Source organism: Melospiza melodia, chromosome 3 (genome assembly GCF_035770615.1).
Source record: "Melospiza melodia melodia isolate bMelMel2 chromosome 3, bMelMel2.pri, whole genome shotgun sequence".
Taxonomy (NCBI): domain Eukaryota; kingdom Metazoa; phylum Chordata; class Aves; order Passeriformes; family Passerellidae; genus Melospiza; species Melospiza melodia.
The window spans coordinates 32,662,989-32,687,313 of record NC_086196.1 but is presented as its reverse complement, the minus strand read 5'-3'; the positions used below and the strand labels follow the sequence as shown (position 1 = coordinate 32,687,313).

At 37.2% G+C, this 24,325-nt stretch overlaps 1 protein-coding gene across 1 annotated transcript in view; it reads right to left on the bottom strand.

Moving 5' to 3' along the window:
• Positions 1 to 368: 368 nt before the first annotated feature.
• Positions 369 to 24,325, bottom strand: part of ENPP1 (ectonucleotide pyrophosphatase/phosphodiesterase 1) — a 52,662-nt gene continuing 28,705 nt past the window's right edge. Inside the window, exons 7-25 of the mRNA XM_063151193.1 lie at positions 23,874 to 23,953; positions 22,462 to 22,581; positions 21,212 to 21,321; positions 19,998 to 20,063; positions 19,619 to 19,691; positions 17,857 to 17,965; positions 16,588 to 16,719; positions 14,922 to 14,953; positions 13,551 to 13,678; positions 12,716 to 12,785; positions 10,650 to 10,737; positions 9,634 to 9,809; positions 9,091 to 9,142; positions 6,557 to 6,711; positions 5,102 to 5,237; positions 4,219 to 4,299; positions 3,646 to 3,778; positions 2,868 to 3,024; positions 369 to 2,042 (exon numbers count right to left, since the gene is read on the bottom strand). Coding sequence (XP_063007263.1) covers positions 1,875 to 2,042; positions 2,868 to 3,024; positions 3,646 to 3,778; positions 4,219 to 4,299; positions 5,102 to 5,237; positions 6,557 to 6,711; positions 9,091 to 9,142; positions 9,634 to 9,809; positions 10,650 to 10,737; positions 12,716 to 12,785; positions 13,551 to 13,678; positions 14,922 to 14,953; positions 16,588 to 16,719; positions 17,857 to 17,965; positions 19,619 to 19,691; positions 19,998 to 20,063; positions 21,212 to 21,321; positions 22,462 to 22,581; positions 23,874 to 23,953 — 2,066 coding nt within the window. The 3' untranslated portion in view covers positions 369 to 1,874. The remainder of the gene's footprint in view (positions 2,043 to 2,867; positions 3,025 to 3,645; positions 3,779 to 4,218; positions 4,300 to 5,101; positions 5,238 to 6,556; positions 6,712 to 9,090; positions 9,143 to 9,633; positions 9,810 to 10,649; positions 10,738 to 12,715; positions 12,786 to 13,550; positions 13,679 to 14,921; positions 14,954 to 16,587; positions 16,720 to 17,856; positions 17,966 to 19,618; positions 19,692 to 19,997; positions 20,064 to 21,211; positions 21,322 to 22,461; positions 22,582 to 23,873; positions 23,954 to 24,325) is intronic.

The following is a 24,325-nucleotide window of genomic DNA, read 5'->3' as shown; positions in this document are numbered from 1 at the left end:
GTCACATGCTTGAAGACACACTGGTTCCATTTTTATCCAGGAGCTAGGCTGGCCCTGCCTCTTAATGGAAACTGGCATCACCTTAAGATGTCAACATATCTATTTGTATTCAGGAGACACCACCAGTTGTAAAACAAAACCCAACAACAACAACAAAAACACCTCAATACCTTGACCATCTTTCTTCCTACCCTCCTCTCCTAATAATAAATGTAACTAATGTTACAGATGGAGAAATGATCTTAAATTTATGGAGCAAAGAATGAAGCAACTCCCATTCCCCCTGCCCCCCCCAAAAAAGTGAAATTTTGCTCTATAACTGCACCAGTTGGTAGCATTTGGTAGAGAAAGGGTCACAAGCAGCATAGTACTTCTGATGGGTTTATTGGTCACAGGCAACATTACAAAGCAGTTACACTGAATAATGCTGTCACAGTCCTATCGTAATGTGAGGTTGCTACAACACATTTAGATTTCACACAGTGAAACTACTTGAGAAAAAAATAAAATTCATGCTTGTAACATAAGATCAAGAAAATACACTTGGTTAAAAGAAAAAATGGTCCCAGAACTTCAGCCCACTCAAACTGAAGTTAATGGAAAAGCTTCCTCTGACTTCAGCAGGCTCTGAATCCAGCCTTCAACATGTCCTGGCCAAGCTATAAGGTCAAATGCCTCTCTGCTCAGTTACAGGCTCTTCATTCTTCTGTCATACTTGTGCGTGATGTATTTTCTCCTTTTTAAATGAGAAGACCATAAATGTGAAATTGGCGATGCTGAATTTTATACATAACAGAGCCAATTTTGGGTCATCCGCTTTAGAGAGTGGGAGAATTACAAAGGTGATAATATGTGTACTGGAAAAGGAGGGAGTTCCTACACGCCTGAGTGCCTGTAGCAGCTGTTTGTGTAGCCTGAAAGCTTCCAAGAAAGGTCATTACATGCTCTTCAAAATTTGCATCTCTGACAGCATCTGCATTCAAAAATGGGATTTCAAAACCACAGCTGACAAAAACATGTACCAAACAGAGAAATACATCTTTACTTCAATAATGCAAAATTTTTCATCAAATCTAAGTTTAGCTTGAAGTAAGATAATTACTTCTGGGAGCTCAATCATATTCCTGACATACTTTCTTCTCATTTACAGGTGACTTGATGCATCCTACACCCACCTGTTCCAAGGATGCATGTAGAACACGTGAACTGTGCATCTAATTCTCCGTCGGTGTTGGAGCCATCAGAGGGCAGCAACATGCCGAGGCTTTCCAGCCCACAGAACTCCTGTAGCCAGGCATCTCTTCCACGTGGGGCAAGGTTTAGTCCTGGTCCTACTGACCCCAGTATAGCTTCTTGCACCACAACGCTGCATTGTTTTATGACACCCAAAGCTCAGAGTGCAATTCACACTTCAAGAAAAACCGGAGTGAGAAGAGTGCTGTTGTTTAGATTTCAATGGTCACCAAGACTGCAGTTCTTTCCCAGAACTGTATTTGCTAATTGTCAGCATTTTGAAAGTAGAATGCTGATCATAAACTATGTTTTATAAAATTCTCCCTCTCCAGAGCATATCAAAGATAACATTTGTGTTCGTGTCTATGACTATGATGACCAAATGATGTTAGCATGATAACGGACATGGCTCCACCACATCCAAGTGGGAATGACAGGCGCTGCCATCCTGTGTCACAAGCATAGTCCATGAGGAGTCCCTGAGATACAAATATGGCACCCACTCTCCTCTCTACTGGCAATTTGGTCAAGAGTTCTCAATAAAAGTTCCAGCTTATCTTTTTAAAAAAAGGTTTCGTTAATTAAAAAAAGTCTATTTACAAATCAGTTGTGACATGAATAACAACATTCCATAGGAAAAATCAGACTGTCTCAAAAGTTGGCAAATATGTTTTTAACTGTAAAATGTCAGATATTGGCTGTTTTCTGTCTTGATAGAAGCTGAGTCCAGTAATTAATTCTATATCTCTGATGCGAGCCGTATGAAACTTCATTCTCTCTTCAACCCACACGGACTCAGACTTGCCATCCTATTGGGACAGAGGAGGAAAAAAAAGGGGCTGTAAAACTTTTTTTTTTCTCCTGAGATAAATTTAATCTACTAAAAAAAGACATTTTGATGTTTTATAAAGGCAGAAATCAATAACTGTTGGCAAGCATCTAACAAACAGAGTGTGCAAGGATTATACATAGTTAGAAGCTTGTCTGAATTTAGTTCTTGCTGTTACTCCTCAAGTATACAAAACCTGCAGTTACATCAGTTGGTGATAATGGGGAATGGCAATTTATCTACCACCAGTATGATAAAAATATTCCGAGAGCTGTGTCTGACTCTAATTCCTTGCTGCAGGATTGGTCTACACACTTTCCACACTTTTTTCTGGTGTATAGGGAGTGCAGTTATGTGTGTTCTCACCACAATGCCAAGGTACCTCAAATAGAAGCAACCAGTGGTCTTCAGAGACATCTGTGTCTTCTCCTTCTGGGAATGCATTTGGCCTTAGCACTGACCTTTTGTTGTAGGTGACTCTTCTTAGCAGCTCTTAATCCTTCTCAGCTCTACACTGAATAGTTGCATTACAGAAGTCTCTGTATGCATCACATTCATGCTCTCTGCATACTCTGATCCCACTTTGCGAGCTCTATGCTTTGCTCTTTGAACAGATCCATTTTCCCCTTTGATCATATTCACAGACTTTGACATAATTCTGTTTGCAAAAATATTGTCTTCTCTCTCAAGATTGGCATGTAGACTGTACCATTTTCAAAGGCTTTAACCAGTTAATTACTGATATCCAACAAAACAAGCTCCAGCCTGACTTCAGAATTTTATGAGGGCCAAACAGACTACTTACTGCACAGCTTTCACTGTTGTCTTCTCTGTGAGGTACAATAAAAGACAAGGCATCTAGAGACCCCTCACACTCCAGAGGAGTTTCAGAAGTATTTTTACAGCTGGTCAGCACAATGAAGAAGTGAGTTGGAACTAGAACTTCTGAATTACCACGGTATCTGAAATACAAAAGATCTCTCTATAAATCCACCAAATCATACTTGCACAAAGATCAAATTACAACATTCAGCTATATTCAATTTTATCAATTCACCTACTTTGTCCAAGGAAAACTTAGGTCTGGAAGGAAAATTCCAAACCACTATTTTTGAAAATCAAGTTTGGCTTGTAGACTAAATAACAAGTTTGATGAGGTATAACAAATTGATTTGCCATAAAAATGTGTAAAACTCTGGAGGTGATGGAGAGTTCAGCCCAAGTCCAGGAACCTCTCTGCCTCCTAGCTTGAGCCAATTTTGCTAACTCGTGTAACCCACAACTTGTAGTAGAACACTGCCAGCTCAGGAAGTATCAACCATGCCACCAGGGATAAGCCCTTGCCTTGTGCTCTCCTAGGGGCAATTGCATTAGTTTTCAGGATGGTAGACATCATTCCACATGCAACAGCTTCTCTTAAACTCCACCTTCAGTTTTAGGATGACACATTTTGAAGGTGCATTTTTCTCTTCAGGCTTGTTGCTTTTTTCTGAACTTTTGTGTGTCTTTCTGAAGATGGATAATTACTCACAGACCAGTATTGGAAGAAAGAAATAAAGGATTCGAATGTGAAAAGTTCTCACCTTTTCAACTTTTCTGGGGTATCATAGAGCCCATCAGAGTCATAATCAAACACTGGACCACTGACTACATTGACACCATTCCTGGCTGCAGCATATTCAGGCAGGAGGTGTTGATGGAAGTAGTCCCACAACACTGAAACACAGTAATGGAATCAGGAAATAATCTTCACAATAGAAGCTGCTAATACAACTCTGCAGAGTATTCAGTGGAGTATAGACAGACATGATAAGCTAGGAAAACAAATTTTACAGGTGTTTGTTGTTGTTAGAGGTTGCATACAACTGGGTAGCAGCATCCACTGCACCATGTCCTGACACATCTAACCTATATAATATTTTAAATTAAGAATTGATCAGTACTCCATTACAAAACAGGATATCCCTTATTTTCCAGGAGAAGTACCACAGTTATCCTTCTTTTTCACCAGGAATATGTTTATTTTCTCTCAGTCAATCATCTCATGTTCCCTCTCTCCCAGGAACCGGGGGTCATATGCATGGTTTGGAAGCCAGCACAACACCAGCAGTCTTCTATTCAACTATGGACATAAAATAGGCATACAAATAAAATACCTTTAAATGCAGGATACATTGGCACAATGTTGCTGGTGAGCAAGGCATCATAGTGAGGTTTCTTTGCATCTGTCATAAAATCTGAAACAAATAAAGGCCAATTAATTACATGGATTTGTTACTTTAAACTTGCATTTTCATGCTTTTAGTGATCAGTGCATTAACATTGAGATGGAGCTGACCTAACTTCATTTTCCAAAACTGGTGTGGGTGTAAGTGCTGACTTTCAGTACCTGCCAGATTCCACCTAAAATAAATAAATTTAGTAGCAGCAGCAGTTACACTTGTCAGATATACAGTTGGCAAATTTAATGAGATTTAAAAATATCAGGACAGGCTTCTGAATTGTGGCAAGAGAAATAAAGTTCATGAATGTCAGGCCAACTTTCCCTGACTGCAGAATCTAGACTTATCCTAAATATAGGATTCTGCTGAAACTTTGCAAACTATGCTTGATGTGGATGTTTAAATAACCTGCTACTTGGTATTCAATGAGTAGAGTAAATAAAATACTTCCATATCAGGTCAGCAACAGTTCACAAACAATTTATCCATGTATACAGAGTGAATTTGCATTTTACCAGCTTGCTGGACTTCACTCATGTCTACATGTCCCTCCCAGTTTCTTCTGTGAGATGCCACTTTAGAAGCATGATAAGTGCTTCAAAACTTCTGGAAAGTACTAAGTGACCTTGGACAACCCCACCAACTGCTGAAGCATCTAAAGTGTTTTCCTTTCTCATATGCTGAAGTGAACTGCAACAATTCAGCAACTACTGCTTTGTATTCTGATTAGGTACCAAAAACACCTACAGAAGACTACACCTGCTACGTTACAAGCTATGTACATCAGACACGCTATAGAATATAGACAAATACTTACCTGGAGGAGCAAGAAATCCATAAGTTAGGCGAGGATGACTGTTGTAAAACAAACAAGTCTGGTTATGATTCTGTGAAATACGAACATCTTTATGTAAGCAGTTGGAGGCAGCTCCTGTAGAAGAAATCCATTTGTCCTATTGAACAAGAAGAAAGTATCATTGTGAAAGCTTACAATAAGTATCATTGTGAAAGCTTACAACTTACAATAATTCTCTTGGTATGAGGGACTGCAGAATTCTAAATATTTGGCTGCAGCTGCCTTTAAGAGTGTGAAGGACTTAACTAAGATGCAAGAATTGTTCATCTTATGCCAGTGGAAAACAAGTCCTCCCATCACTTCATATACCTTAGAAATAAAGTGAACAGAACTGCAGCATTTTATTCAATTATTACATGTTCTAAAAGATAATCTAGAGGTTCTCATTTAAGACAACCTGATTTACTGACAGATAGACAGCCTCACATAATTGACAGACAGATGTGTGGGCCACTTGTTATAGTAACTGGTTGCTTCATGTCACTACCCTCAAAATATTTAGGATCAAGTAAATCTTCCCAAAGTTTAGCCAAATTTAATTATAAGTCATTATCTAAAATCTATGATTCCCAGATAATCAAATTTAAAAGTATCCTCTACTATCCTAATTCCTTTTAAGCATGATCTGGCTTCTAAATTTTCTGTGAATGGGAAAGGTCAACTTGAAAAATCTTTCATTTACCAGATCAGTCCTCTACTCTGAATAGGTACATCTTAAGCATAGGGTTCAGGACCACAAAGACCAGCTTTATTTTCACTGATCTCTTTTTTCCCCAATTAGGATTATATTCTGAGAAAAGCATCATATCAGGGCATGAACGGTTCAAGATGGTCATGAGATTACTTTTTTAAAAGGATCCTGCCATATTACAAACTGCTTTAAGACTATGAAACCCAAGTTGAAGCCAGTTTTAAGGACAGCACTGCTGCAGCACTGCTGTAGACTGCTATAGCAGACCTATGCTACCAGTGCATTCTCCTATATAGGGTTCTATACCAATGGCAATGGACTTCTCACTTCCTGATGGATCTGCTCAATCTGGGGGCAAAACTGCTTCACTCTGAGAAATGGAAGAGTCAAAGCCAATCCTTATTGGCATAGCAAACCTCACACAAATTTCCACTTTATATCTTATGTGGTTCAGCTTAGTTCCCTGGGAGATAACATCACAGACCCATTTCAGCTGCAAAAAGACCTCTAAGGTAACTGAGTCCAGTCACTGACTGACCATCACCTTGTCAACTAGACTATGGCACTAAGTGCCAAATCCAGTCCTTTCCTGGACACCTCTGCAGACAGTGACTCCACCACCACAGTGACTCTTACCATAAGCAGATATAAGAAGCCTTCAGGAATACTGACACTCTAGATTTTTACTTTTCAAGGCTGCTTCTAATCTTTCTTCTTATACTTACATCTCTGCCAATAGTGTACGTGCTCCACAGAGCCATCCTGTAGTCCCGGCTGTACCCGCTCACGTAGCGGTAATGGTAAAGGAGGCAGTAATTATGTTTTTTCTGCAGAACCCTGGGCCGTCCGTAGGGTAAATTAAGTTTCTCTGTCTTCTTAACTGCAACAAAAATAGTGCTTATTGCTTTTCAATTAACGCTAGTTGTTAAATACCCTCCTCTTTTATACACCTGAGGCTGCCTTAATTTTCAATTGCCAAGCAAACAGAAGTTACAGAAATGAGACAAAAAATTTTCATTATTATATCAAACGCATAGTTTCTATACTAGACAATAAATTAAGTGATTAAGCCAATAAAATTATTTAAACTTGTACTACAAAACATGTGCAAATGTAGCTTATGTACAAATTAGGCTTGTATTAGAACCAAAACCTTTTGCTGTTAAAAACAGAAGATAAATTCAAGTCACAAGGTTAAACTCTTTGTTGACTTTATGGTTCAATTTAAAAATGTGGAATCTGCTTTTATGTAACATTTAGATGGGAGAGAAACCAATTCTGGTGATTTGAAATTACTATTTCAGCAGAAACCACACCGTTGTATGTAAAAATGCATTTGAAAGACTAGGAAATACAGAGGTCTAAGTAAACAATACAGTGACATATTGGATTGGATTTTCAGCTGTGCAAGAGCTCACTACTTTGCCTTTCAAAATTCAAGTATTTTCAATCATTACATGACTAAAATTATAAAGAAGGTGTCAAAGTATATCGTCCATTAAATAGGTCCTCACCATCCACAAACAATTATGCAGTTTTAAGGCAAATGCATTACATGGGGAAAGAAATTGAGCAATAATGTGCAGGGTTTTTTCCACAGTACCAAAAAATATGAAGATTATGACAGTTACTTCTCCACCCATGAGGGAAAAACAATTCATATTTTTTTCATTAAAGTAAAAATGCAGTTATAATTTTTTGTCCTTACAGACTGTCAAGTTGTGACAATCATGAGAGAACATGCAAACTGAAGTAACTAATAAATTCTATACAGTCTTAAGGCACTTCTAGGCTGTTTACTAGAATTTCTTCATCTGTGAAATGCTTTAATATCTGATTAGTTCTTAATCAATACAATTCACAATGACATTATTACTGTTAAAACAGGGCTATACCAGGTCTCACTGATAATTCAAGACAAAATCCTACTGCTTCAAAAATGTAGGTTTAGAGCCTTAAGTTCCTATTTCGACAAAATAGAACTGAAATATGTTATTGTGTCTGGCCTTGTCAAGTTTCTTCAAAGCCAGGTAAACAAAGTCCTCAGAGATGCCAGCAAAACCCCTGGCACACTTTGGAGAAAACACATTGTACTACTCTAACTGGATTTTATTTTGCTGCTCTCATGAGTGTTACAATACTGAAAGACTTACTTTAAAAGGGTTCTGGGACATGTTTTAAAATTATGACCTGTCATTAGTGGAAAAGATTCAAGAAAGCTCTATCCACTCTTTGTTTCAGGACAAACTACACAAATCAACAGAAGCCTTGAATTAGCTCTGGATAAGCAGCAAATACTGGACCCTGCCAGTAACTGGCATTTATGTCCAGTTCTTAACAATAGTGAGCTATAGTGTGGTTTTGCCAAATATAGCTTATTTGCATAAAACCTCCAAGTTTTATGAACACACACACACACACACACACACACACGGCAAGGTCTCTATCAGTGTATTTCAGGCAGCCTAATGTTCTTGATATCATCTATCAAGGCATTAGCACCTGGAACTAGGTTCCATTTTGACTTACAGTTTTCATTATTTACGTGCTGTTTTACCTGTTTCATGCTCAAAATAGTTTATTTTGTTTTATGACTCATGAGCACATCTACAGCCTTGCAAACTGCAGCTTAAACATGGCACGGGTATGTCCAATGAATGGAAATAAAGCATAAGTAAAAGAAGTAACAACTCAAGACCACATAACAAATACGTCAAATACTCCTTATGCCTCTTTAAAAGTACGCTGCCATTACAGGTGTCATGATTTGCATTGATTTGCTATCAGGTACTTCCCCATACAACACTCTTACTTCCCATTCTGGAATGCTCATTACTTCAGTACTAGAGAAGTCAAATGCAACAGATAACACATATGCCATAAAGACACATGTATAAGGATACACATTTACCTGAGAGCAAATGGTTCAGGAGGACTGTATTCAAAAACATGAGAATCATAGAATGGTATGGGCTGTAAGAGGCCAAAAAGACCATCTAGTTTCAACCACCCTGCCAAAAGCAGGGACATCTTCCACTAGACCACGTTGTTCAAAGCCCCATCCAACCTGGGCTTGAACACTTCCAGGGGTGAGGCGTCCACAAATTCTCCAGGCAGGACTATAGTTCCAGCAAGTATTTCAAAGAATTTTCACATAATTTACTTGAGAGTGGCTCAGAAGTTTAAAAACATAAAATGTTTGATGACTAAGAAGTTTTTATTGTTGTTAGCTCTTTATATTATTATTTGAAATTCTTACCTTCTGTTTCAGTAAGATTTAAACGCTGATGAAAATCCCTTACTGGCAAGCCCTATAATTACAAAGAAAAAGCAGTGAGATTCTACAAAGCACATTATGAGTTGGTACCACCCTTAAATGTAACTTCTGCCTTGCAAGTTATACATACACAGAACACATGTACTGGAGAGGAACTACAGGGAATTTCCAGTAATAAATTGGTTTTGCCACAAGCAAATCTACAGGCTTGAAAATCACAGTCCAAACACAATATTCACAGAACAGAAATTTCAACATAATTAAGTGAGCCAAGCAAAAACTGAATGCTTTCCCCATCAAGCTTCTGTGGGTTTTTTCCAGGCTCTTCAGAGATTCATGGGACTTAACATAAGCAATCTGCAAAATATTAATACACAAATACAGGATAGAACTCATTAACCCCAAACAAGAGTTGATTTTGAAACCAATAGTAAGGGACTGTAAAACTATCTGGAGAATGCAAAGTTTCACTCTTTAAATACAACAGATTTCTGCCTCCACAACTTTAACCATTTTAGCGCTTACCCCTGTCCTGCAGGAGCAGCCAAGGCTCACTGAAAAGGCTCTTTCTCCCACCACAGAGCATTCAGAAGGATTACTTGTTTCTTTGGGATGGTGGGGGGTGTAAACAGGGTGCTTTAATAGATGGTTTAGGCGTCCATGAGTTCCATTGTTTGGGGCTGGCTTCACACCAAGCAAATCTATAAAAGAATTCAAGTGATATTAACAGGAGGAGAAAGATTGTAATACAGAGCTGATTATATTGTGCTTACCAGTATGGATGAGTCAAAGCTTCACTGCTTACTGCTCAAAACACCCAAGGAGAAAAGCAATGTAACCTCTTTAAAAGGGGCCACACAGATTCTTAGCTGGTGTTCAGTATTCTGTACTGAACACTAGTCTTCTTGTAAAGTTGAGCAGGTTGCTTGAATACAGCCACCAATCTCAAGCATTTGCAGTACTCTTAAGTATTTTCTGGATCAAACTCTTTGGTATACTTTTCTTCTCCCAGAAGCAGTATAGTTTCAAACCAGAGAGAGATGTAGGCAGGAAATAATGGAAAACAGGTGAGGACCTCAAGGGGAATAAATGAACAGAAAGTGGTAGATCTAGTGACAGACTTATGGAGAAACCATGAAATACAGAATGAAGAACGAAGACAGGAATAAGGAATCACAGTAACATTGTGTTTGAAAGAGGAAGGAAAGGAGATTTCCCTTCATGATGGTAGAGACATTCTGAAGTAGACATTTTTAGTAGTGGTGAGTCAAAGCACCAGCTCTGGAAAAGCCAGAGGAATACACAGTGTGACCAGTGAAAAAAAGATAGACAAGGTAGCCAGACCAGTAGATCCTAAACTGCTGTTAGTCATTTAGAGATGGCCCTTTCTCAGAAAAACAAACAGCTGATTTGTGAAAATAGCAGCAGCTCTTAAGGATGAGTTTCTGAGGACACTTAGCAATCTGTTATTGGAAGATTTACAATGCCCAAAAGATATTATACTTTACTGAACAAAACTGACACCCATCCATTGTACTTACCACACATTAAATTATATACTTCAATGTTTTCAAATGGATCAACTTGAGTACCAAACTTGAATCCTGGTCCAAAACCAATAAAGATAGCCTAGGATTTACAGGGAAAAGTATAGTGAAATTCTGTTTAAGACAAATTGAAATGAAAATTATCTTTATACTCAGAGGGCATTTTCTTCCAATAAATTAATCTTGGAATCTTAATCTTTTTACCAACACAGTACGTATCAAGTCAAAAGCATGTGTTTTTCATTTTTGAAAAAAGTAGATGCATAAGAATAATTTTTTTAAATAGTAGAAGAGTACTAGGAAACCCAATTCTGTCTCATTGTTGCCTTTAGCCATTTATGATGTCCCTTGCTCTTCTCTGCTTTTGAAGAAATTAAAAGTTATCATCTTAAATGCTTTAAAAGAGTTAATGGAAATGTGGATCCAAAGTAACCATCACATATCACATCCTGTAAACAATTTGGAAGCTTTTAACTTGGGGGTCTGAAAACATCTGTTGGTAGCAATGCTTTAAGTGGTTTAAGCAATGGTAGGATTGTAGGCTTCCATGCCTGGTTTGCAGCTGTTCCTTCTTGCACCACTTCCCAAGCTGTACTGGACCTGATCCAGGAATGCTGCCAGCTCAAAAACTTTTCCTTTTTTTTTCCCTGCTGGCTCTTTTCCTTCTGGCTCAATTCCCCAACCTACTTGACACTGCAGCCACACAAATGTTACACCAGCATACTGCAGGGTTTGCAGCATGAACAAAGAGGCAAGGGCAACAAATGCTTAAGCTCAACTGCTGCCGAAAATATTGTTTTAAAACTTGTCCTCAGTTATTCAGCTTATTTTTAATGATGATAAACAGATTGCACACATCTGTGGTATCAAGATACTGAATGAGTGATGGATGTTTTACACCGTATAGCACATCTCTGGATAAGATCTCCAAGCTCTTTGCGAACAATGCAATTGTCTCAGATTTCATAGCTGTGTGGCAAAAACAGAGGCTAAAACTCAACTCTTAAGTCCTTTCTTTGAGATCAAAGCATAACATAGGGCATTATTTTGCAACTGTTGATACTAGAATCTGCAGGCTATTAATGTACTCAACCAGTCTAATTTGAACCAGATGAGGCAGGGACACGCTACCTCCTTTCTGTTGTTTTTGGTTACAGAGTATGAAATACTGTTATGCTGCTATAATGGTGGCCACAAAAAGGATAAATTATATCTGGTTTAGGACTTGTTAGGGGTGCTATGAACTGGCAATCCCAAGTGTGGCAAAAAAGTTTGAATAGAGTCAGTCTACTGAAAAAAATTTACACAGTCAAACTACAGCAGAGAGAGATGGAGTACCTATGGCATCACGTGGCTTACTGATTGCAACCCCTTACTAGAAACACTATCAGCAGGTTTTCCATTGTCAAATCAGGGAAGAAATATAAAGGGTAAATTGATGGGTAGGAAAAGTAAATTGATACAAGATTAGGACTTTTTTAAAAACAGTTTGGTGCCAATATTATATAACTCTACAACACATGAAAAAAAAAAAGGCTTTTAAGAAAGAAAATTATAGAAAACAAGTTTCATGAGAAGACTTACAAAGTCCATGTAATACACAGATTTCTCTTTTAAAAGTGTTTACACATATTAACTGTAATAGTTCCAAGTACCTCACAACGGTATGTGAATTCACAACGGTATGTGAATTTTAATCTTGAAAATAGCTTTTTGAAATCAAGAATATTGGCTTTCATTGTATTGATAGCAGAAACTAAGGCAGAGGATAGGTTAAGTGACTTTCCCAAATTAGATGAAACTGCGGATCAGATTTGATGTTTCACTATGATCTCTTATCATTTCCCATTAAAGAGAAGTTCAAGACTCTCCTTATTTTTATGGGTTATCCAGCACATGACAATATCAGTCCTATATTATTTCTTGAACTGCAGATGGAATAATATCACAGATCTTAAATCAAAAAAACACACCAACAAACAAACCTCAACACCCAGCAAACACAGCCTTTGGAAAGAGAGGGAACTAAAAATAAGAGCTAACAGAAGTTTAAACCTCACCTGCATATTGGGGAAGCGATTGTCTGAGCCATGGAATCCACCTTTGCAGCTTTTAATTTCAAGTGGTTTTCTATTAAAAATACACAGTTTATGTAACTCACAAATCACATCAGCATAAAGCACATTCAGTGATGATGTATTTACTTCTCTGTTAAAAGATACTTAGAGGATTATCCATAGAGAATGAGAAGTCTTTAGTGTTTGGGAAGAGAATGCCTTTAAAATCAGAATAGTAATTTTCTCTGCAAATATTATCCCTTTGGAGTTTTCATGTGTCTTTCAGAGTCATTTAAATTCAAAGCACATGACATATGAAAAAAAATTTTCATTTCAGGCTAACAGATAAAGCCCTGAAGTATCACAGAGGTGCTCAAAATTAATACCATTACAACAGATACCACTGTTCTGGGACTTGTAAATTCTTTAATCAAAACACATAAAGTAATGAACTACCAGGGACTCAGTAAGTTCAATGACTGACAAGACTGATTTAACCTAGAAATTATTTACATGTTCTGTCTTCATGGACTCACTTTGGAAATTCCTACAGCATGGCAAGATGTGCTCAAGTATCTGAGAGTGAGGACTTTAGTTTCTAACCTGCCACTACCTCCATACCCAGCAGGCAGAATATCAATAGCTGCCAGTTTAGAATTTAGCCTCCCCAGGCCAGCAAAACCTGCAGCAAAAAGCATGCATTGTTCCTTTGCAACGTCCTTTTGCAACAACAAACAAGAATATCACACTGTAACAGCTATCACTGGACTCTAACCACTTGGAAGAGAAAACAATAAATTATTTGTTGTACATTCAGGTACTGAGAACTGAAACTTACCGAGCAAGCTGCCACTGGGAGTCTAAATAAAAATGCAGCGGTTCAATGCGGTCATTATAGGAATAATGGAAACGCTTGGGCAGCAGCTGCTTCATGTAAGCTTTGAAAGGCTGATTTGGTTTTATGCACTGAAATGTTTAAATTAAAACATAAGGAAATTTTGGTGAAATGCATATTTTATGTCATGCACAGTTCTTAAAAGCGCATCAATTGCAAATGATCTGCAATAACTTCCACTAAGAACGACATAACTCCACCAGGTTTGGAGTCATAAGATCTGAGACATATGAATGAATACTTAAATCACAAATACTGACTGGATTTGGATTCAATAGTTACTAAAATATATTTAATATTGCATTATTGGACAAAACTTGCTTTTTTTTCTTACAGCCTACAGTTGTATAGAACCAAACTGTACTGCAGAGAATTAATAAAGAATTACACTAAGACATAAATATCACGATACTTTCACAAGTGATAAGAGATTGTCCAATGCAAAAAGTCTACAGCTTTGTAATAGAGAAGGTAACAGACATTTAGGATTTTTAGACTGATCACACAGGGACAAATGAACTTTTTATGAACCAAGATCCATTAATTATTTTAAAAAGGAAAAAAAACCCAAAAATCTCTACTGTAGTATTGGAAATTTTGAATACTGAAGTCATCTATACAAACAGCATTGTTCTCACCAGCAACAAAGTTTGCATAAATGAGAGGCAAACAGATTACAGTGCAGGGATGAGAACAGAAGCCAGGGACAAAGCAAAAAAGCAAATTCATTACACTGCAACTGACATCCTCCCCAAAAAATAAAATTCAATATCCTCTCTCAAAGCTGTTTATCAAAAAGGTGTGAGCAAGAAAATCCTGTGTGTGTCTTGGCAATAGAGCTGAGCTTTACACTGACGTGGCCCTCAGCTAGTATGGTCTAGATACCAAGTTCTCCAGTTGGAAGAAAAACACAATATATGTAATACAATACAGGGAAATGAACACAGAGCTTTAGTTAATGCACAACCCAATAGCTGTATGTCATCTTATTAAAATTTCACCTTCCCCTGTATGGAACTACTTTTGTTATTGTTGCTGTTTACCAAAGGTTGCACACAAAATCACTTAGGTTGGGAAAGACCTCTGACATCATCAAGTACAACTATGATTAAACATCATCCTGTCAACTAGAAAAAATTCTTCCAGATGTCCAACCTAAACCTCCCTGGTGCAGTATAAGATTATGTCCCCTCATCCTGTCAGTGAATCAAAGTACACATAGTATGTAAGTTGCCCAGCAAACAGCTAATGCTATAACATACTTGTAAATGTCAACAGAAATTAAGCTAGAGCAACAGACAAAACAACACTTACCGTGAGGTTTCTGACAATGCCTTCATAATTAACTGGAAGAATCATATGTAAGTATTAGTCACCTAAGTTTAAAAAGATCAGATGTAAAATGAAAACATTCCCATCACGTAATACAAATGAAAAGTTTCAATAAATTTCTGGCCGTAAGAAATTATTTTTCCAGAGTGAAAACCATATAGAGCAAGATAATCCCTAAACTGTCAAGCTATTGCTTTTATAAAATTTCAGTTCACCCTCTCTTCCCCTTGATTACTTATTTACAGCTTTAAGTTGAAACTATATTAGTTAAACTTTAGTTAAATTTATTAGTTAAAAGTTAACTATACTTACATTTAAACTATATTAGCCACAGTTAGAAAAATAATCCAAGAAGCAAGTTTTCAGAAAAAAGGCAACTAAAGGCTGTGTTAATCAAGGTGAATTTTTCTTTGCTAATAAGCCTTTAAAGAAAAAGACACAAGTGCAGCTACCAGGACAGCAGTTTTGTTTAGCAGCTATCCTTAGAAAGAAAGCCAAGCACCAGCTGGCTAAGTTTCAGACGCTTAGGCCCAAGCCAAAAGGGACCATTACATCATGTAGTTTGACATTGTGTGTAACACAGGCCCAGCTACATTTCACAGTTACTCTGTCCTGACTCTGATATCCAACACTCGACTCAAGTACCTATAGGATTACCCTGGCAATAGAACCATGCATAATTCCTGCACAGATACACGCTGTGCTACTATGACAGCTATGCTCCCCCATTGTAACAGAGCACACATCCAAAGGAGGAGATGCGCCACTTCTCCTCTTCCTAAACTTCTCCAGGGAGAACCTGACACTGCATTTGACTCCCATGTTCTCCAAGTAAAAATTTAAAACAGTTTAGAATAGCATCAAGCTATTCTAAAGTAAACAGGACAAAGTCACTGGGGTTGAGGTCTACAAGTCTTAAAAGGCACAGAGAACAATAATCTCAACATAAAAAAAACCAACCCACCACAAGAAAAATGCTATGAAACATGAAGAAAGCTCCTGCACTCAACATTAAAAAGTACTAAAAATTGCAGGGATTAAATGTTTGCCTAAAATAAGACTGCTTAACAAATCAGAGTTTAAAATTTATAAGTATTCATTGATTTTTTTACTCCATTTTATTAATTATGTTTACTTGCAGTTTACCCAATTACTGAGTCAGGCCATTAGGCCAAGTTTTTATAACTAGGATACATAATACTCAAAATAATATATAAATGATAGTCACAATTTAACATTTCTCTGAGACAGAAATATTGCAAATTTATGCAAAACTTAATAAATTAGGAAGTGAGGTGAGACATGAAGGAAGGATTTTTGGGCTGTCTTGTGCACAGGTGATCTTATTCGAAGGAATGCCATTCACAAGGCAGGAGGCATTTGCAGTTGGTAACTCTGAGGCAGCCCATAAAATGTTTTCGTGTATTTGAATGTGAGATTCAAATATGCTTTCAGACTTGGAGAGTCAAATGGTCTTTAAAAACACAAGTGCACACACTACTCAGTATTTCCTCTTCATCATTGTCCAGACTGTAGCTAAGTGGCATTCACACAAATTTGCTAATGGAATACGTGGATCCCAAGTTTGTATTTGAAAAGTACAAAAACATTTAACCCAATAACAAAAGTTAGTTTAGCAACTACATACAAGAGAAATACTCATCTGGAACATTATTAGGTCTAAGGCGAGCTGCAGGACCGGGTACAACTATGAAATCTTGGACATCGTCGAGATAGCTGTTCAGATATGCTGTTTTTCTGCAGCTCCCTACTTCCATCCCTGTAAAAGGAAATATATTTTCTTTTAAAATGAGAATGTCAGTGTAGAGTCACCTTGCTAAGGAGACATGTAACTTTAGCTGTAGATATCAGAAATGTAATTTCTCTGGTGTTTTTATCAGCAATCCCAAAGCATCTGACCCAAGAAGACCCTAATACACATGCACAGAAGATAAAAAAACAAGCACAGATAAACAGTATCAGCCAATTACACGGCTGAGAAAGATTCTCCAATTTAATAAATAGACAAACTTTTCTCTCTAAAGGGAAAAGAACTCTTATGAGTCTAAGAACAGGAGCAATGGTCAGACCAAATATTAATTCAGCCCAATATCCTACCTAATAATGTTCAGTACATATCTAAAGAAATAACCAATAGGCACAGAATTATTGACTGGTCTTTCTCCCTGTGCTCTTTATCAATTTTCAGAAAGGGGCTTCGAGTTGTTTATTGCATTTAAACTCCTACTTTAAATAATTCCTGGCAGGTTTACACTCCATTAATGTCATAATTTTTATAAGCCTGTACAGATATTTGCTTTGCATCATTCCCTGTGGCTAAGAGCTTTGGAAGTCAATTTTGTGCTGCATGAAAGAGTGGTTTTATTTCATTTGTCAAGAAAAGAAGTAGAAAAAATGCTTAAATATGTAACATAGAAATAATTCCAGATATACAGAAAAGCTAGACAAATAAATCAGAGTTTCATATTCACAGTCTTCTAATAACATATAAAGGAACTGATAATAAAAAGGAAGATACAGCTTGTCTTTTCAGTTCCTCAGCAGTTTGTAAACTGTTGCTGCGCAGTGTAGTTAAAAGACAGAAGAAAATTAAATCTATTTTTTTAAAGTTCACATTTTTTTGTTCTATTTCTTTCATCATCTGGTAATAGTGACAAAAGTAATTAGAAATAAAATATGAAATTTACTTAATTCCTTCCTATGTTCTCCACTTCTTTACCCCTTGATAAAATAGTCTCTCTTAGACTGATTAGCTGTCATATCATCTTGATAACATATTTTATACATATTACTTGCTTTGTTAACCTTGCCAGAAACATATAGGTATAAATTCAGAATATTACTTTATAAAGACAGTTCTTCAAAGTTCTGATATATTTTATAAAATCAAATTTACCATGATCTGATATAAAAATAATGTTGAGGCATTTATGCAAGTTCATTTGCTTCAGACCATCCATCAGCATCCCTACTATTTTGTCCACTCTCTGTAGTGCCATAATGACCTGCAGGACAAAAATAGGAATGTAAAGTAAGTGTTAAAATTACTGTTAAATGTGTCTAAATAAAAAAGAGAGCCTGCAGACTGCATATCACCCGCACTGTTCAGAGTTACCTCTGCCTACAGAAGATTGGCTATATCTACACTACACAGCACTTAGCCCAATCTTTTTCTGCACACTGCACAATGACACAGCTACACATTTTTATGTGCTATTTCAATTGCAGATGCTTTTAAAAAAAGGAAAACAACCCAAACAAAAGTATCAAACCTCACAGATTATAACCAGTGAAGGTGGTTTTAAAGCATGAAATTGAGGATGCTTGCTGCATTGTGCTTGGGCACAACCAAGGACAGCAGGGAATGACAAAGGATGCAGATACTGATGGGCTGGATAGAACAGAGGAAGTCAAGCCTGCAATACCTCTCCTCAAAATGCCTGTTGGGAATTGCAGCAACTGTCCTTGAAACTGTGCTCTGAGACTAATATCCAGTCAAACTAATTTAAGGAAACTGAAAAAGTCAAACAATGAACTACCAGTCTAGCACTGCTTGTGATCAGGGGTCTGGGGCCCCAGCTCACTTACAGAGGTACAGCACTGGAGCTACTTCTAAATACTTGCGAGGTTAAAAAAAAAGTGTTTTCCAATGAAATAATTCTGTCACCTCACTGAACTACCAGTACAAGCTGTCTTGCTTTGTATCAACAAAGAAGAGATGCTCCTGCAGAGACTATATACAAATCCTCAGGCTACTTCTCTCCAGAGCATTCCTGACATACAGAACTTTAGATCCACTTATTAAGCAAATAAAAAGATAACCAATTTAATCATGTTCCCTATACTGGAGTTCCAATTATGTCTGCTAATTCCTTACACCAACGGCAACTACTTGCAGCTCAAGAGGAATTGGCAAGAGCTTTTTACTCTTGTCACCACTGAGGCTAAATACCTACTTATGATGCCTAAAGTCCTTCAAGATGAGAGAATTTTACAAAGGTCCTGAATCTCCAAGAACTTTTTCCTTTGAACTTTTCACTTTGGTATTTTAAAATGTAAAGTTATTCAGTACTTTTTAAGACAGTAAGTCCCAAACACTTCTTACTTATATAATAAATCACAGACTGTGATAAGGCCAATGTTCCTTTTACCTTTCTCTTTCTGAGAAGGCATAAATTATAACTGCAAGGAAATAAAGGCAAAATCCACCTAACCTTAGCACAGAGACTGGGAGGAAATGAATGACAATTGTAACATGAATACTTCACCACCACAACTTGGACATTGTTATGCAAACCTCTGTTCTTGCTAAATCGAAATTATATAAATTTTCTGTTCCCCTTCCCCTCCCCTGCCAAAAATCAACATGAACCATTAGTAAGTAGGAGCAGATAAAAGAAGATACAAGACATACCCAAACATACATTGGTAATTTAAAAGTTATTGAAATAAAGAAAATGAAAATTAGGCATACTAAATAGGCTATTATATGCTTTATGTCAATGTTAATCATGGATGGACTGTCTATTAGCAATTTTTTTCCTAAAAAGCATACTTTACATAATCTCAGTTAACCTAACATGAATTATGGAACTTATAGGGTCAGAGCAAAGTGTCAAGCTTAAAAAAAAAAATTAAGAAACTACAAAACTACTTACTCCACTGCTTACTGGTCCAAACTTATGGCCCGAGGAATCAGGTTCTTCTAAATACAGAGTGTAAAAGTGTGGTCTATATCAAACGGTACCAAAAATGTAATATTTTACATACATGTTGAGACAGTTTGAAGAGATTATATTTCAACAATGGAGATCACATATTGGAAACAATGCTGTCATTCAGAGGAAAAATACATTAAACTGAGCGATGCAACTTAATTTAAAAAGTCTTCAGTCATAGGAACAGTTTGCCCTAAATAATATTTTAACATTGTTAGAATAAAGCAAAAGATATTGTTTAAAACAGAAATTGTGTTTACAAAGTAATTTATTGCAGTACCACTCAAACAGGAACCCACACTCACAAATGTATACCTACCTTTCATCTTCAGGTAGCTGCAGCCAGCGAAGGACAGTCACCACTCTTTCTTCAAAGGGGATTGAGCTGCATCAAAATAATACAATATCAACCAAGCATGTGTTTCCAAGAGCTAAATCTTTTAGCCATACATTACCAAAAAAATCACTGTGCTTTAGCCAAAAAAAAAATCATTACAGGCTTTTTAGCAGGATACAAATTTATGTATCCTCCTTGCCTGACTCTACAGGAGTTTATGGCCTGATCTGAATCTCCCTTAAATATTGGTTAGAATAATGCTTATTCTAGTAGTGCTTATGCTTATTATACAAAGTAAATAATTGGCTTCAAGGGGCAAAGTCACGTGCAGGCTTTTATTTCTATATTATGCTTTGAAAAATTGCTAGTTTAGGAGTAGGGTTGGGTTGAATAAAAGTTTTTCATACTATGTTACAAAGTAGATCTCTGCATCAATTACTGAAGTATACGAACAATAAGTAAGTTGACCTTGAACAACATGAGGCAACCACAAAGTAAGTATTCAGTGTTTAACACAAGTTCAAGTAACAGTGCATCATCAGTTCATAGGGAAGAAAATATAGGCAGAAAATCAAGATCAAAAATTCCATCCTGTAGGAAGGGTGTAAGAGGAGAAAATGATCCTAAGATAGAAATGAGAAGTCTGATTTCTTGGGCAATATTTGAGATTATTAAATAAATGGTGAAAAACATTTTTATTAAGCAGAAAATGTTTAATTGCAGTGAAGAGCAATCACTGATTAAATATGAATGTCTTAATATTTTCAGAATCTGCAATGAAAATAATTTTAAATTGGAACAGCTTACCACAGTCAACAGTAAAACTTTAGTTTCCATAGACAATATCACATCAAAACATGATCCATTCACTCATGAGAAGTTCGGACTGAAATATTCTACATCAGCCACAAAAGGTTTGTATAAATAGAAAGAGTAAAGCACTAGAGCTTCAAAGCTGGTTATGCTTTAAAGCTGATTTTTACACATCTTACCATTAAAACATTTCTTGAGGAATGAAAAGATAATTAAACAAAGGTTCTACATTATACTGAAACAAAGTTAATCGGATCCTAGCTTTTTTCCCCCATTGTACAAAATTATTTAGAAAAGTAGGGGAAAAGTATGCCTGCTCTGGCATCTGTCCCACTGCAATTGTTAAAGTCAAATATTCCTTCAAGAGAAAGGCATTTACATACCCATTGTATATTTCATACAGGTTTGGGAAGGTTCCATTCACTGCTACATCAGACCCAGGCCAGAAGAAGGTCCCTGCTTTCAGCCCTTGGTACATGGCCGTGAGCCAAATCTGCCGGAGAACATTCACCACGTTAGTGCCCATCATTGAACCAGCTGAGGGCCTGCCAGGCCCACAGCCCCTCACCAACTCCACACCCTTCAGCGAGATCAGAACCCAATCATTCCACAGAGCTCTCCAGTCCATCCTGCCTGGCATCACTATCTGCAGCCCAGCTACACCCTGTAGGCTGATTCCTTGTGGCAAACACTCGCATCCCTGCTGCTGCAATGCCACAGGGAGCCAGGACAGAGGTAGGAACCATTGGCAGAAATGCAACGGTGGAACCATGGCTGAACACCAGGAAAGGGAAATGTCTCAGAAAACAGTGACAAAAGAAGGGGTGGGAATATTCCAAGGACCTATGTCCCACACACTCTTGACATACAGAAACAGCATTTTGGTCAGCTTTTTTGATTTTACTGCTGCTCTCAAGGTTTACAGATTTATGCCTTCTGCATCTTTCCTGCCTAACTCACTCCACTCTCAGTGGCCTGCAAGTTCTACACCTGTGTGTTCTTTCCTCAAGGAAAAAAAGAACAACCAAATAAAACAAAACAAACAAAACTAGCAACAACAACAAAAACCAAACCACAACAACAAAAAAACCCAGTCTTCCCCACACACTAAATATTTACATCTCGTCCCTTGCTATTCTTTAGGCTAGTGCTCACTCAAATTTTTCCATGCCACGTCATCTCCATGGTGATCTCATCAGTTTTGCCATAGGTATATGATTGAGCTGAGATGATTTCTTTTAAAACCACATCTTTGGACTTAGAAGAAATTTAAGCAGAGCATAAACCTTTACTAGTGCTTCTTATTGCTCAATCTTATTGGTCTGTTGATTTCCTCACAGAAGTTAACTGCAAGCCCACTCATAAAAACAGATGAAAATCTGGTAGCTATATTAGCTATTTTAAACCAGCATTTTCCTTAGGGAAAATTCCATTTGAGTTCAACAAAAGCTGTTACATTTTGTTTCATTTGTTATTTTTTGGCTCTAGTACCGCAATTCCTAGTGGTGCTGAGTAACGCTTCTTGGCTGACTTAGAATTACCCTCTGTCCTCTTTCAACATCACTATGCATCCAAAGCGTATCAAGTAACATAACAGGGTGATGCAGATTCTCAGAAGGGTGGTAATACTTACAGGCTGGCCTTGGTACCACTGTGGGTTAAACTTCTCCTGACTTTTAAGGGTGAAGGATGCGTTTCTTTTGGGGTCATACATCTTGTTATCAATTATACCATGAGATTCAGGATACAGCCCCTGTAATTGAAAGTATGCCTTGTTGCAATGCTCTAAAGAAAAAGAACCTTCCAGTTACTCAGACTCAGACATATCCTTTAGACAAATATATCCATTGAATAGTCACTCTGCTGGTGACTTCTACTCCACCAGTAGCTCAGTACCCAAATTTAGCAGCATCATCTCTCATTGCGTCCAAGCCCTCCCTTCCAACCCTTATTTGCTTCTCAGTGAGATTTAAAAAATATTAGGCACTGTCCTTTGGAATCAAACTGAAAGACACTGCTTGAATTCACACATTTGTTCTATCTTTAGTACCAAAGATAAAGCAATTACCTATGCTACACCTCCATCACATGAGCAAAAGCTCTAGTTCTAGAAAATCATTACATGAGCAGCCAAAGAAGTGCAGGCACCAGGTCTTGGGTAGTTTTAGCAGACTTTGTGCCCTGTCTTTAATTAGACTAGCTGCTTTTTACATTTATAAGGGATAAAACACCACCACCATTAGGACCTTGCTACTTTTCACAAGAATGAGGAGTGGAGATAAACCTCTGCACTGTACACCTCATATGGCTGCTGGGCATGGTTAACGACTGTTAGTTGCATATTCAGTCATGGAGATTTGTGAGGATTACACAATTAAGCACCTCATTCCTGACCTGGTGCTCCTACCAAAGGTCTTGGCAAACTGGGAAGACAAGAAAATGCAGATCCTAGTATCTGATTGAATTTTAGTTGTGGCATGATGAAACTAAAAAGGATGTCCTGGATTCCAACCCTGCATTTGTGTTGAAAACCTCCATTTTTCTTTTTCCTCCTACAAGCAAAAGGTGTCAAATTTACAAGATCAGCTTTGTGACATTTCTATGCAGGCTTAGGTACAGTCCATCACACAAAGCCAATCTCAGCATGATGCTCAAATCTTTCCTCTCATTTCATACCCTTCTTTTCATCATGCCAGGCTGCCTTAATGAAGTGGAATAAGGTTGGCAACTTAAAGCAAGAGTGGAAACTGCAATTTAGTGCAAATATTTACACAAATGAGGAGTTGTAAAGTGACGGGAACTTGTGGCTGTATGGGATTTTTCACAGCTACTCTTGGAAGGACTGGATTTACTAACATTAGATCTGGCCACTTAGCTGTAGTGTTATATAATAGCTGTTAACCTAAGTTACATAAATAGAATACATAATTTTTCCTATTCTGAAGGGAAAGCAAATTATTTTAATAACACATCAAAATATACTATTCCCTTAGAGAAAACTTGATACTGAACAGTAGTGGAAACATATTATACAAGAATTCTTACTGTGACAATGGAGTAATGGTTGGGAAAGGTTTTTGAAGGATACACTGGTCTCATACTGGAAGTGTATGTTCCACATTTCCCTAAAGGAAGTAACAAAGAAAGTTCAGCAAAATTACTGAAAAAAATAACTTGCCAGTTTCTCTCATGACAATGTGTAGCTATTTTAAAAAAAGAAAACCAAAACCATAATATATTTCCAGAAAGTTTTCACTCTTCAAAATTGTGGACTTAATACTTAAGTTTTCTTCCCATATTAATTTACAACCTGACTAAAAGCCTATTAACACAAGCTTTATATATGTCTAATGTCTAACTGCAATGGTCACATGAGCAAAACCTATAGCCTTTGTGAAAAGCATGTACAGATAAGAATGAAAAATGAAAGAAATCACACCCTCCAAAGTTGACCTGGTATGCAATAAATGCAGTCTGCAACTTGAGACCAACCAGAC